This window comes from Pararge aegeria, chromosome 18, assembly GCF_905163445.1.
Source record: "Pararge aegeria chromosome 18, ilParAegt1.1, whole genome shotgun sequence".
Classification (NCBI taxonomy): domain Eukaryota; kingdom Metazoa; phylum Arthropoda; class Insecta; order Lepidoptera; family Nymphalidae; genus Pararge; species Pararge aegeria.
The window spans coordinates 7211902-7227039 of record NC_053197.1 but is presented as its reverse complement, the minus strand read 5'-3'; the positions used below and the strand labels follow the sequence as shown (position 1 = coordinate 7227039).

The 15138-nt window shown below is 34.6% G+C and overlaps 1 protein-coding gene across 5 annotated transcripts in view; it reads right to left on the bottom strand.

The window, feature by feature from the left end:
* LOC120631687 (alpha-actinin, sarcomeric) overlaps positions 1-14887 on the bottom strand; it is a 52887-nt gene extending 38000 nt beyond the window's left edge. For 4 of the 5 annotated variants that reach the window (XM_039901358.1, XM_039901361.1, XM_039901359.1 and 1 more), the window contains exon 1: positions 14639-14886. In XM_039901358.1, coding sequence (XP_039757292.1) covers positions 14639-14761 — 123 coding nt within the window. In that variant the 5' untranslated portion in view covers positions 14762-14886. Of the gene's footprint in view, positions 1-14638 lie in introns of all 5 variants that reach the window. The other variant, XM_039901362.1, reaches the window with a different exon arrangement.
* Positions 14888-15138: the final 251 nt, after the last annotated feature.

Sequence of the window (15138 nt, the reverse complement as noted above, 5' to 3'; positions counted from 1 at the left end):
GCGGTAACCGGAGCCTGCCCTCTATTGTTTTCGCTTTTATTGCGAGTTTAAATCGTGCGAAGTTAGCGTGGAAAGCGTACCTACCTACGTATCATACCGTAGTCCGTACGTATCTATTACCTACACTCGATATAGCAATTTCACTTTTTCGCTTGCTGATTATTTGATAGCAGTCTGAAGTGTAGAAGGCAAACTTCAAAAGCTCTCCATCCCGGTGGATAAATCAACTTAGGAATCACAGGTGGCTATATTTTTTACAATGTTGTACTAATAGCCATATTATCATATATTGAAAGATTAAGCCATGCGAACCTTTCGTACCAAAGGTACCGAACAAAGAAGGGCTGCAGAGGGCTTTTTTTTCACTTTATTGCACAACCAAAAAAATGGTTGACAAAAGGCGGACTTAATGCTGAAGCATTTTCTACCAGAAAACCTTTGGACGTGCGAGAACAACTAATGAGGTTTGGCCAAAAACTCAAGTAAAAATTAAATACAATGCATATATATATATATATATATATATATAAATATATATATATACACATGTAAAATATATAAATACTCGTATATGTATAATATATATATTATTATATACAATTTATAGACATGTGTATTCTCAAAAACTTGACAATGATGATGAATTCTTAGGCAGAGGATTATACAATCTAGGCAAATGTTTTCTTATTCCAAAAAAAATCTCCCCTAATAGATAAAAAATGTTATTTCAATTGCGAAAGTAAGTTTCGTTTAATTATGAAAATCAACCGCGGTGCAAAAGGATGATGTGGAGCTTAACCACAGAATATCAAAAAAACGTATGCGGATGAAGTTAAGAGCAAGATGAGCAATTTAGCAAAAAAGAAAGACCAAAGATAATATAAACAGTTGGTATAATCTAGTAATAAAGTCACACTAGAACATCGGAAATGGTTAATTTTCCTTAATTTTTTCTTAGCGGCACTGCAGTTTAAGTAGGTACATTGCTGTCAACAAAAAAAAGTATATCTAAATAGACACAGTCTTTGCGCCAAATAGGTAAGATCTATAATAATAAGAGGTTAGAAGAACGTTCCGGTCGAAAAGTAACAATGATCTAGTACGTTTCGGTTCACTTATATAGAACAGATTCATGGTTCACCAACATTTAGTTTCAATTAAACGAATATTGGGTTAATCGGGTGTTTAGACTTAACACTGTTTCTATCTAGTTCATTTCCGGTGACTGATGTATTTGTAATTCTAACCCATTTTTGACAGGCTATGTTAGTTTCGAAGCAGGTGTATATTCAAATTATGACATTTCAAATTACATTAGTTGTTTGAAAGGAAACACAATAAAAGTTGATTTCACTGTTTGCTATGGAAATCAAGTTTAGTAAAACTACGTTCAAATATTCAACCGGCAGCCAAGAACTTACTCAACACGTAAACTGAGTGTAGCTTGTATATATTATCGTGTTTAGTTTCAACTGTGAAATCGGGTCTAAGTGACAAGGTCGCCATGCCGAGAGCCCGCTAGGATTCTGGAACAGGCTTGGATGGCTGAGGTATCCAGTTCAGTGGGGAGCAAATTTTCGCGTAGGTAGACACAACAGGCGAAGACAGAAGGCGCCATAGCACAATTGTATAGTTCAGTAAAGTTCAGCACGGTTTAGGTAATTTTTATTTATTAAAAGTATTTTGAATTTAAGTGAATTAAGAAATCATTTTCAAAAATCTTGTCTAAAAACTTTTAAAACCCCCGTGGGTTCGGGTTAGTATTATAAAAAATAGTAAAACAATTTTGTAATTAGGTACTTGTTTATCATAAAAAAAGACTATATTCCTATTCTTATATAATGGATTGATATAACTTAGAAGTTATAATCCATTTTGGTAGTGGAAGGAGGGTGGTTCTAACAGAATTCTATTATAGAATTTCTGGTTTCCGACTCCAACCTTTAAGTTGGGCTTTGGCAGATCAGTCAGTCAGGACAAGTATTTTTATAATATACCTACGTAATAAGTGTCGAGTTCTTATAGTTGATATAATATTATGGGAAAATACTCGTATGATTCATATATTAATTTTTATCCGTGTCTGTCGGCTTACAGGAATCCATATTAAGACCTCATTTGCCAATTACTCGTCAAAATGGAGTCGTCACAGTGTTTTGAACACAATGTTTCCTCCATATACGGTTAATTCTTGGGTTAAGTGATATGTACGGCGTTGAAACACAATGTGACATTAGACACACAACAAAAGGGAGTGCTGTTAGGCAAATAACAAAGACGAAGGCTGAGCCTGACTATACTTGTGAAAGCTTTGTTACACAAAGCTCAAAAGGTTGTGGTATACTATAACATTACTCACAATGGCCATGCCATAATGTGGTGATAATTCTAGCTGATAAAAATATGATTTAAAATTCTAGTCGAGAAACATGGTTATTGTGTTGTCCAAATATACTTATATTACCCCGATTTTCCAAAATAGGGGCTTTTAAACGCTTTGGATTAATGAGATTTACTTTTTTTTTTTTTACTACAACCATTATCGAGGAATTCCTACTAATTATCTTACTATCGTACACCTTATCCCATACCTCTATTAATATTTTATACATAAGGATACACATATATATATATATATATATATATATATATATATATATATATATATATATATATATGTATATATATAAGAAGTCGCGAGGAATCGGAAAATATCATTTTATTTTATAAAATAAAGCAATCAAAGAAATAGGTGTGTAATTAATGTGTTTCCATATTTCTTTAAAAGATAATATTTAAGGAATTACCCAGTTACAAATATGTGGCGTAGGTACCTACAAAGGTTGTTGTACTCAGTTAATGTATTATCTCTATTTACGCTAAGGGGAAAAGTAAATGGATTTGTATTATTTAGCAGAGTACCTAACGTAACGTACCTACTTATCTTCTCCGACATGTTAAAATATTCAGGTTACAGGCAAGGTTAGACTAGCATTGAAACAACTTGGTATTCAAAATACATGAATCACCTACTCGCTTCAAATTTTAGACCCCTTTGCTTTCAATCCAGCTATAAATTAAATAAAGTGAATAAAATATTTAAAAAAATCCACTTGAAACTTATGCTTGGAATATTATTTTCGTCGCTTGACATTTTATGCATTTCTTTTATAAAACAAATTCTTTACTGAACGACCAATAATTCTATTTTTGTAGAAGTGATCAACATGTTTAATTCTCTTTAACAACTTAACATAACCGTTTTTCTCAATTTTATCTCAAATACGAAAATAAACGCCTACTGCCTCTTAGCAAAAGTCATTTTACAGTCTTATTATGTTAATATCTGTGTATAAATTCAAGTAACGACTCACATTGTTTTACGTATTGCTAATTAGTGTAAATTTAAGCGTGTTTCAAAATAAACAACAAGTTTACGGTCCAAGTATCCAAACGCCCACTATATTTATTTCCATTTGGACGGCCGCCTTTCAAATAATCTATTGTTAAAGTTTGGTACACAATATCAACATAAGGAATACCTACTATCAAGCATCTAAAGAAAAACAGAGCCATTGATAGCTAGCTGTCTAATATTAGAAAAAGGTGAACTCCTTTCAAATAGTACTCTAGCTGATTGTTGCCAAGACTTATATTATACCTGCCAACCGGAACAAAACAATAATTCAATGCTAGATCTTAAGCTATTTAAAATTACAATCTATCGGGTGCGATTGTGTAATATCAATGCAAAATAAGACCACAGAGTAATAGTAAAAATATAAAATTAGCATTTTCTACCGACTTTACAGTTCTTTATAATAATACTAACTGTTGCTAGCGACTTCGTCCGTGTTTTTTTTAATCATATTTTTAGTTGTTTTTATCATATGTAAGGTTTTTCAACTCGCGACAACTTCTACCTACACTAATAGTCCGATTGGAATGAATAAAAAAATTAAAAAAAAAAAGAAACCATTAGTCTCGTTTGTTTAATCAGCAATTAATAAAGAAAATGTGCGAAAAAGAAACCTTTTAGCTTTGAACGTTACCTACCTTAATAAGCTAAATTTTAACTCGGGTAAATAAAAATAGTTGTATCAGAAAATATTATTTCCTACATTTTGCTGACGGAAATATACTTCATATATACTCTATTTATTATAAATGGCTATAAATATCTATTTCTACTCAATAATTTAGTCATAATTATTACAATCTAAATTGCTGCAGCAAAGTTGAAATTATTTGTTTGCCCTGAAATAGGAGCAAGTCTTGCTACGCTTCTAACCACACCCAGAAATGCAAGCTTTATTCTCAATATAGATTATAGTGTGGCCTTGTTACCACAGCGCGGTAACAACTGTGTTGGATGAGCAACATGAAAAATAAATTTGTTTTTAATAAAAATAGTGATTCTTCTACGGGTTTTAGGAACCGTGTTTTAGGAGACCAAATGTCTCGACACTTATTATAATAAATGCTTTCCTGAGTTTAGTACGATACCGTATAGAAGCACATTATAGAGAATATATAAAGTAGTGCGACGCCTTTGATCTCTTGATAAATGCCGACATCGTCACGACAGTGTAACCAGGCCGGTCTGTCTAGACCACACTCTTTACACTGTTTCCAGTTCGTCGGACTTCCCGTAAAAGAAGGCAACTAAAGTAATGGTGCTGTGTTACTTCTAGGTAAATTGCATGCTTTAAAGTAAATAAATATATATATTCTGTTTACAAATATTGTGCGATAGGCTCACACTGTTTAAACGGAAGGCCCAAACATATAGGCATCCTGTGAACAGTAATAATATTATTTGCGTCGCATTTGGAATACAATAGGGCTGTGCCCAAATTACGGAAAGCGAATTGGAATTTGGAAGGATTCTTTAGGGATGGTTTAGATATATAGTCTTGATTATTGAAAGCTTGGAATTGACGATACATTGAAAAGCTCTGCATGAGTTGGAAAGTTAAGAAGGGTGTTAATCTTTGTGATAAATGATTTTAAACTTAGTGAGTATCCGTATATTACATACAAAAAAAAAATCTATTTCATATACAAAATTAAACCAGGATTGTGATAGACAGACAGAAATCATAGCTTAATACTATGTTTGGTTGAATCGCTGATACCTAAACTGAGTAAAAACTCATACTATTAATATGTGCTCTATAGATATTCGATTGTCTGAAAACTGGGTATTTAAGAGGAGGAAAGATAAGTGGTGACATCCCTACATAAACACAATGAGCTTGCTGCTACGACCTTTGCTGTCGTGAAACCCTTAAAAAGTAATCTCGTATGTAAATAAAAGGCCATACAGTACACATGGATGCATTTAAACGTAGCTCCACTGTTATGGAAGTCATGATAAGAACAGCTACCTACTGTAAAGCACTAATCTCTCTGACCATATCACGTCGCTGAGTCAACGACTGTTAGAGGATAATCTGTAACCACGATATATTAAAATAATACTGGTAATTTTAAATTGTGAAATATGATAAGCATACCTACAAGGCAAAATACACAAGCACACTGTCACAAACATGTATGTCTTAGCGTATGAACGTGTCTGTGAATTATTTATGTAATATGTTTTTGCTGATGTCAGAGCAATCCGTGACCCAATTTGACCTTCAAACGTGACCTTGTAAACTAGACAGCAGGGCTAGCATAGATAGGGGACAAAAATTATATACCCCGATTATATCCCCTGACAGGGGATATAATTGACGTGTCCACCTGCTAAAGCACGGGAACATGGAGTAGGACAAGTTTACCACCGTTTATTTATTACACGTACCTATCTTATTTGAAAATTATTTCCACTTGTGCGCCAATGCTCTGAGAGTTAATAAATCTGTGGGAGAAGATACATTTTTATCCTTTCCCCGGGGAGATGATTGTCTCCTGCCCATGCTAGCCGTGCAGAGCTGGTAACGTTTGTCACTGCGTATTATTTATCTCAAAAAAATATTGATCTCAAAACAATTGAGAAACAAAAAAAAACTGAAATATAAGCCGAAAATCGAGCAGACATATCAGTAGACAAAAAGAAAAAAGTATCCATAGTATTTATTCTAAATGGCTGCATCATAGATTTAGATAGCTTTAAATAAATGATAGCCCAACTTCGATAAGGAATAAGAAATTTAAAAAAAACATTATAATAATGAGTAGGCGTACATACGTATAAAGTTTTGTCAGATTTGATAAATCGCTAAAATACCTAGACTAAGTTAACGTAACTAAATAGAACTCATTTTAAATTACAGCTGGTTCTATAAATTATGGCAGCAAAAAGGCTCACAATGAATGAAACGGAGGCAAAACAAGATGGTAAAAACGGGTTTGAAATTAGGTCACGGCGTTTTTTAGGCACATAAAAGCTTCTGGGACAAAATATATAACTAGCGAAGTTTTGAAGGCTTCATATTCAAAGGATTCTTACTCAATAGCATAAAATGTTTCGTGGTTCGAAAATCATTATTACAATTACTACGAATTAAAATTTCAGTAGAACCTAGTAGGTACTCTACTTTTTACATTCGTTAATTTTGCAAATGAAGAAATAAATCGATAGGTAGCAAGAAGAAAATTTTCTTTTTTGGAATTAAATTCCAAAACTGTGAAAGTTCTGTTTGACTGTGATTTTCGCCTAGTGTGTCATTAACTATTTTTCCAATAGACAAGGATAGTATTCGTTAAATCAATCTGTCATCTGGATATTTATGATCAGATTGATTTTTTAACATTGTTATGTCAGAAATGAAATTAATAAACAGGCTACAACACACATAATACAAATTTAGTAGGTCGGTAAGTACTACATTTAAATTCGAATTCCGTGTTGCTTTTAATGACAGAGGGACAGTGGTATGAGAAGATACAATATGCACGCAGGAATCTCACGTCGCTCTTGACATGGCCATGACAGCTACCCACTCGTAATTCGGAGCCAATTAATATAAATGTCTTCAAGCATAAATTCAAGCACATATGATCTTCGGTAACTTTACTGATAAAAGGTTGTAAAAATGTAAATAAATTGCGATGTCTTCAGTTATTGTAAGATATATTATTTATCAGAGAAGAACATGCAGAACCCTTATTATTGCATGCAGTGCATTGTGTCAGAAAATAATGAAAACGCTCTGCGCACGTCACTTCACACCTGCGGAGTGTTGCATGCTCACAAATTTTTTCCCATTTTATGGTAATAGTTTAGAACGTTAGATGTAAAATAATTACTGTCAACTGCTAAATAGTATAAAGTGACTAACCACCTGTTCTAGTAACACTTCTAAAGTGGAGTGGTTTTTGATGCTTCAATATTAGTCAAGTACACAGTTTCTGTATGTTCTTAATTCTGTGGTATGGAATAAAGAGTCAGAGTGCGAAGACAAAACCCATAACTTTAACCTCTGCTTTAAATGTTAATCCAATTATCCAACACAATGTATTATACGGAAAAATGTATATTATATATTGATGGCAATGTATTGAAATATCTAAACATTCTATTTTAATATGCAAGGTCTAGTAATTCAACTGTTGCTCGCATTCTTGGTCCGCATTTAAACGCATCTTACTCTACGTCCTTTTAACTAACTCTAGGCCGAAAATCCAGTTTATTGGTTGCATAGTTAAGGCGTAGAGAAAGAACAAAAAAACAAACAAACTTTCCCATTCTAACATTACTAAAAAATTACTTTATTTGTAAGACTAACACTGTTTGAGTGTTTATTTGAAACTCGTGTCTTTTATACTATTAATAATTTACGTTCCTGTGTTCCGGTGATTTTGCTAAAAACAGACCATCTGGGTTTACATTTGAAACGTACTGTCCCCCTTTTATCTGCACCGGGCGCGAATGTGGGGTTCAGACCTCAAACAATTATTTGAAAGTCCCCCTCGCACTGAACGGCTGCTGGGTATATCCGAGTAGATAATCGCCAGAGATACACTCGGGTGCGATAAGGATGGCAAGAGAGAACTTCACTGCAATTTGCAATAAATACTTGGTACGACTATTAAATCGTCGACTTACCTTAAATCATAGATTCAAAGTTCCTTATATCCCTTATAAACAGAGTGAATTAAAAGCGATTTATGTATTAGATGGTGTTACAACAGTTGGTGTAAATATAGTACCTACTTATAAAATGTTTTTCTAATTATACTTCCTAGCAAGTGAGTGTAAGCAATTTGCGTAGGAAGGAGGACAGACACCGAAATAAACTTTGGCAACTGATGGCTTGCAATGCCGATTTGAACTATATATTTCTATGGATTTGTAATATTTATATCGACTCATACTATGAAATCTTATCAAAGAATCCCATGATTTAACTCACTTTCTTTTATTCTTGTCAGTCAATCAAATAATGTCGTTAATATATGTTTGATTTAGAAATAGCTTTCCCAGTTTAATTTAAATTGATCAAAATGTTCTTCAGCTTAATTTATGAAGGAAGTTTTCATTCATTTAGTTGGAGTTTCACAATAATTTGGCTTTCTTTACGTTGAATTGATAAAAGCGTAAGTTTATGATTTCATCGGATGTTTTGTCTAAGGATTTGAAGAGTTTTATAGACAGTTTTCGCTGCTTCATAATTATTGTTTGTTTGTTTATGCAAAACTTACTAGACATACATATAAATATAGCTCAACAAATTTTTCCGAGTTCATTGAGAATGTGTAACCGGTGCGATGGTAGATTAATTTTTCATTAAGAGCTGAATTTCGTGGCGGCTTCTTCTCGGTAGAATCTACTTTCCGAACCGTTGGTAGGGCTACTTAAAACAGACAGATTTGACGTATCAATAGTGCTTATACGTATTAAATAATACGTGAATAACAAAAATAGTACATACACAAAACAAGTTTGCCGCATGTTAATGGAGCATAGAGGCTTGAGCCCACAGAATTGAGTAACGATAAGAGAGGTAGATACGCAACACACCTGGGTGCAGTGAGTAGGCGGCTGGCAGGTAAGCCACTATCTCTGTTTAGAAATACAACACAAGGCAAAGAATAATGAGACAGGAGCTTATGAGTAACAATGGGTACGGTCTTCATATTCATATCATAATGTCTTTCGTTTAAATATTATTTACATCATATTTTCATCGTAGTGGCTTCATCTTGATGGTATAGTTTTCTGTTTTTTATGTATTGAACTTCGTTTTCGTGGACATTTTGATGCCTCTGATTTTCTCTGACCGTGAAAAATAAAAAAAAAATGTAACCCAAGGGAAGTATAAATTTTACGTACGATGATTTCAATAATAGAGGAACGTAGACCAGAAAATAGCTCAACGAGTTACAATGCTGCAGTGGCAATCGGCGGGACACAAAACTTTGTAAATAATGTTGTGGTCCAAAGCCATCAGAAAACACTAAAATAATTGTTATCCAATACGTGCATCAGTAATTGCATTGTCAGATAAACAATCAAGTCCAAAATTAACGTTAGTAAAATCGAACACTTGTTAAAACTTGTTCTTAGTAAAGTATAAAATTAAGTTAGAGGATGGGTCTATAAAATTTAATATATCCACATGCTTAGGATTGTCCATAGAAAACCGGTATCTTTATAGTAGGCTGTCAATGAACAATATTTTCAAAAACAGGACACGTAGTTTTCAAATATAAATGTGAGATTATAAATGGTGTTAAACTTAAATATAACCAAATATCAATCATGCACCAAATAAAAAATGTTTACCCGTGTATAATCTATTTATGACTAAAAAATTGACCTAATAAGAAAACTCGGTCAGCGTGTAACACACAGAACAATTTTTCGTGGATATCTACGTGATCAAATCGGATGTGAGGAAATCCGTAGAAAAATCAAAGTGATCTTATTGGGACTGGGACTTTATGAATGTGAAGCTATAAGTGGGCGTGAGTGAGGCACATAGCTCGGAGAACTGATTGAATCTGGTCCTACAAGTGGTTGGAATGGTGAGGAAAACCTATCGGTCAGTAGACAGGCGGTGAAATTAAGAAATCCCTAAAAAAGCCTTTACATCTTGCAGTTAAAGGCAGTGCAATGTTGATAGTAAAAAATCTCCGATAATATCCTCTCAGGTAACAGAATATATGGCGCCTCTATCCTTTAAACTTTAAAGTGATGTAAGTGACGTGGGCATGGTAGTACTTGAATGTGTCCGGTGTAGTGACTTAGTGACTCGCTTGTGGGTTTTAAAGAAGCGCAATGTTATTAGAGTTGAAGTATATATTGATCCGTAGACGTTGTGAACCCGTCTCACATAAATCCATACAGTATAAATGCACACTTATGAACAGCTCATACCTGTACTGAGTTCGCAGACAGAATGGAATATCTTGAAGACGGACTACGGATACATTTTATTCCAGAAAAGCACCCGAGAATAGTTCTTGCTAAATTAAAAAAAAAAAAAATTCGATGCACTGTAACTCATGGCTCGACAAGTTAGAGTACTGGTCTTGATTCCAGACAAATATGGATTTAAAAGTGTGTATATTGTGTTGTTTTCTATTCATCTCTTAAATTCACAGGTCCTAAACAAAATGCTGTCGCCTTTTACTGTAATGGCTAGCTAGCTATTAAAGTGAAAACGAGCACTAATAATCTAATATATGCCAATTTTGTGTTGTAAGATATGGAGATAATTGGCACCATTATTTTTAGTATATTCCTGTTTAAAGTACACAACTATACGTATTGTACGTTAGTAACTTTTGTAAGCTAGTAAGTACCCTGTGCCGGTATCAAATATGGGATAAACAGACCACGATTTTCTGCATACCCGTAAAGTTGCTTTATTAACAAATTTAAATGAATTTAAAGCGCCTAGGTTATTAAAATATATTGTAATATAGAGAGAATAAATTGATCATCGATTCTTATATATAGTTAACATATTGTATTTGTTTATGTAATTGTTAACAACTTGGCAGTTAGAAAGTTACGTTTCTCTAACCTAGGTTAATGTGAATTCATTTCCACTATCACCGCAGGGTTCAATGTTCAAGGTCAACAACTTAGGGTGGCTCGGTGACTGTACAGCTATACTTTGTATCTGTACGTATAGGTTGTCGTTGCATGGGGGCCACCGCTCAATAGGTAGCTAAGGTAGGTATAGCATTTGTGACACGTTTAGAAAAGTGCAGTATGTTTACAGAAAAGCTTTTCTTGGTAATGCATAACGTATAGACTGTCACTTAAAAGCTCCGAATAAAATAACAAAAAACACAAATTTTCTTGTATTGATATCAATTTATACATAGGTTCGTACGTAAACCGCGGTGTGAACTTCCGTTCTAATTTTGAAGCGTAAGATTTAGTAAAAATCACTGTGATAGTAAAGCGATGGCAAACTTCTAATTCTGGCCAGATCTCTTTGAATTAAATTCAAAGCTGTTAAAATAGAACTGGTATAAATACTGTTGTTGTGAACAGGAAACCTTGATAAACATTTGACACCGTAGATGTGGTTTCATTGAACCCTTTGATTGCGATCAATTACCTAAATGGGTAGGTAACTGATCACTTCCGTTTCTACAATTCGATCGCTCGAATTGAAACGTTCGTTGTTTTGAAAGTAAAAATGGATCATACCGAAATAAGTCATAGCATTAAAACAGTTAATAGCGTTTTAGCTATTGTTTAAACATTTATGTAACTCTGCAAACTATACATAAAAAAAGAGAATTCTAGAGGACTAATATATATTTACGTAAACATGCAATGCCAAACGTAAATAGATTGGACAAGGTCAGCTCAGTAAACTAAAAAATATATATTAACTAAAATATAAATTACTAATATTATTTAAAGTATCGACTTTGGTATCTCAATACGCCACAACAGCTTAGAAGGCTATTTAAAATCGAAAGTGTGAGTCGATAAAATGCAACTTATTTTTGATTTATAGTCTGCCTTTACAATGTAGTTTATGATGGAAGTTTGAAGATTGCAAGACTGAGTTTTGGATTATTTGGATGTCAGCCAAGAACGGCCTAACGACGACAAGGAAAAAATAGCTGTCAATGTTGCGTAACCAGCATAACACTGCGTCGACAATTAGTCAAATAGCAGTCGAACGAGGAGAGGCGAAACCTGTTCTAATTTTGTTTTCCTTTTTTAACAGGGGAGAGTGTACCAGTGCCTTTATTTTTCATGAATGCAAATATCTTGGCAAAGTAATTTATTTTAAAATAAAAGTGCGCTTGTGAGCCATTGTTGATGTAATCAATTTTGTGCAGGACGATAACGAATTAGTTCTTTGGTATGTTATGCTCACAGTCAGTCAACGACCTCGAATTCAGGAAATTTATGCGAATGGCATGCCAAGGTGAAAATTTATTTTATAGGTAGCAACCAAAGCAATTTGATTTCAATTAATTTTTTCATTCCTACTATAGAAACAGTTTCCAGATGATGTCCAGTTAGGAATGTTAGCGGAATATCTTTTATGGTATCAGCTCCAACATTATGTTGAAGTAAACCAAAGCTGTAACGTGACATAAATAGTCTACTGCAGGAGGCTTTTTACCTTTAAGGTACCGTAAGATTTGTCCTGTTATATAAATATATGTCAACAAAAATAACAAAGTATACTAGAGCAATGGGAGATTAGAGATGAATATTTTAATCGCGTGTAAAAATAGTATTACACCATTAAAAAATTACTTTTTAGTAACCAATTTGCTAGGAATATTATTGAAGTAATAATGTTGGTTGGTAGCATTGATAGAGAGAGTTGTAATGGTTTTATGTAAATTAGTAATTTTAGTAGCAGTTCCGGACTCGTCCTCACCACTTTCACGGCTGATTTCTAGCACAAGCCGATATTACTTTTAATTTATAACTCTGAATGTGGCTCTTAAAAGAATATAAACATTCAACTAACATGTATTTTTACGAGTACTTCGTGATGTTTTAATTTTATTTTTAACTCATCGAAGCGATCACGATATTCAAAAGCTTTTTTGCATTTAAAGTATAGAGCTTTCATCAGAAAATACAGAAATTATCGTGAGCCTACTTTTTGAGAACGTGACCCGCACATTCCACAAAATTAATGAATCATAATTGACGAATTTATCAGCGGCTACGTTTTCTGGTGTCCAATAAGGAAAATATTGTACTAGTGACCTCCTTGCGGAAGACGGCTTTCAAAGTGCATGAGAGTATATGACTGGTTGGGTGACTTCTTCGTAGATGCATCTCAAGTTGGTTGGAATCGACCGCGACATTGACCCGACTGGCACGCACGGCCAATGCACCGGGCCCGGTTGTCGCAGGCTCTTTGTTTATATTGTGGTTGTATCCTGATTCTTGCGTGACTCTGTGTGCACCGGTCGTTATCCTGCGTTGAGTATAGCGTGAACATGTAACGACATTGCCAACAAAAAATCTAATGATGGGCAATCAATGTCGTACCTCTTAATAAGATTTCATAAATAGTGAAATTTGTTTCAATAAATATGCTACTGGAAAATTTATTTTATAGGTAAGCGTGCTTCTAGATCTAACTCATTGAATTGGATAGTATTTTAAGCATACTTTTCATGTTTCCGATGGTTTACTAAAAGTACGATTTTAGAGGAAAGTTATGGATATACAACCACTTATAAAGTAGATCATTTGGCAATTCAGATTGCTTTATATCCAACAATGCTGTATTAAGGTATCAACATAATCTGATAAGAAATATTTACGTTGTTATTATACAATGAAAAGTATTTCATTCAATTCTGAGATGTACTGGACGGTTGTCAAAAATATCCTAGCCCTACAAACAGTTTGCTTTCGCAATTCGTTAATGACATTCTTCGAGCTGAGCTCACGGGGTGCGTCAGAGCATTCGTCACAGGTCTACGGACCTCCACGTAAATAGCATCCGAATGATGCATTTTCACGTAGACACATCAGGCTCACCGTTTCCCTGAAACATGGGTTTCATGACGTAAAGTCGGACGCCCGCGCTTTCAGCGGCGCCTGCGTCGGACCCATTTTAGGACATGACTAACGGAAATTCGATTCCTCTCGCTCCGGCCCGTTCCCGCTCGTGGGAAGCGGCGTGCAGTCGTCTCTCTCGCACCAACAGATTCAAGAATCTTTTAATAGTGTCCACGGCCGCGATCTACTTTCAACTCGCGGCGGGAAACTAGGGATTTCTTTAAATTTTAAGATTTGCGCGCGTCTTTTAAATTTAACTCCACGACTTGACTCAAGTTAATTAAAAAAAAAAATGTAATTACGGATTTATTTTTCAGAAACTATTAATTTTTTATTATTAACTAAGGGGAATATTAATAATAATATTTGATTATCGATTTCATTAATATCTACGGAGCAAACTAAAAATAGATTCATTATTTATTTTGAATCAACTAATTTTCGAGCCTTTCATTAGAAGAATGTTTTTGATGAAATTCAGCGGGGGTATCTCAGTAAAGATATTTGCATTTACCGGAAAAATTAAAAAATAATATAGGTATACACCAACACCATAAACATGAGTCACGCCCGTGATAAGGATACGGCCGCTATTTTTATTGCAATGAGCGAAATATCAAACATCGCATCTCGTATTCCGGTTGCCAGTGTCAATTTGTTCAAACTGACCTTTTTCTGTTGCTTCTCCCAAGCCGGGTCTAGGAGACCCTCGCGTTCCCACTCCTCCTCCTGTTCCATGTACCCATCCGTGTACTCATAGTTATTTGTTATCACCCCGTTGTCCATCATCATGGTCACCGCACTGACCGTCGATTTCGATGTTCGTTCGAGCCTATGACCGCGAACTCGTGTGTCCTAGTTCGCACCGCGCACTGCAACAAGCAGCCGGCCGCGCGCCCGCTGCAAGAAGACTGGCGCACAAGCGCTACTCGCGGCGGCTTCACGAACTTTTTGAATGCACTCCGTTTCACGTGCGCATCTGTCACTGTCAACCGGCTGCCATTACCTAGATAATAATATCTCCTTATCGTTTATGGTTATGTTAACAAGGCTGACCATATTCGTCTTATTTCTCTCGTCTTATGTTAAATGTTATTGAACAACAGGGCTGTTCAGTATCTCGGTGGACAGAAAATAATGTTAAATGCTTTGAAATGTGCCCGTCAACT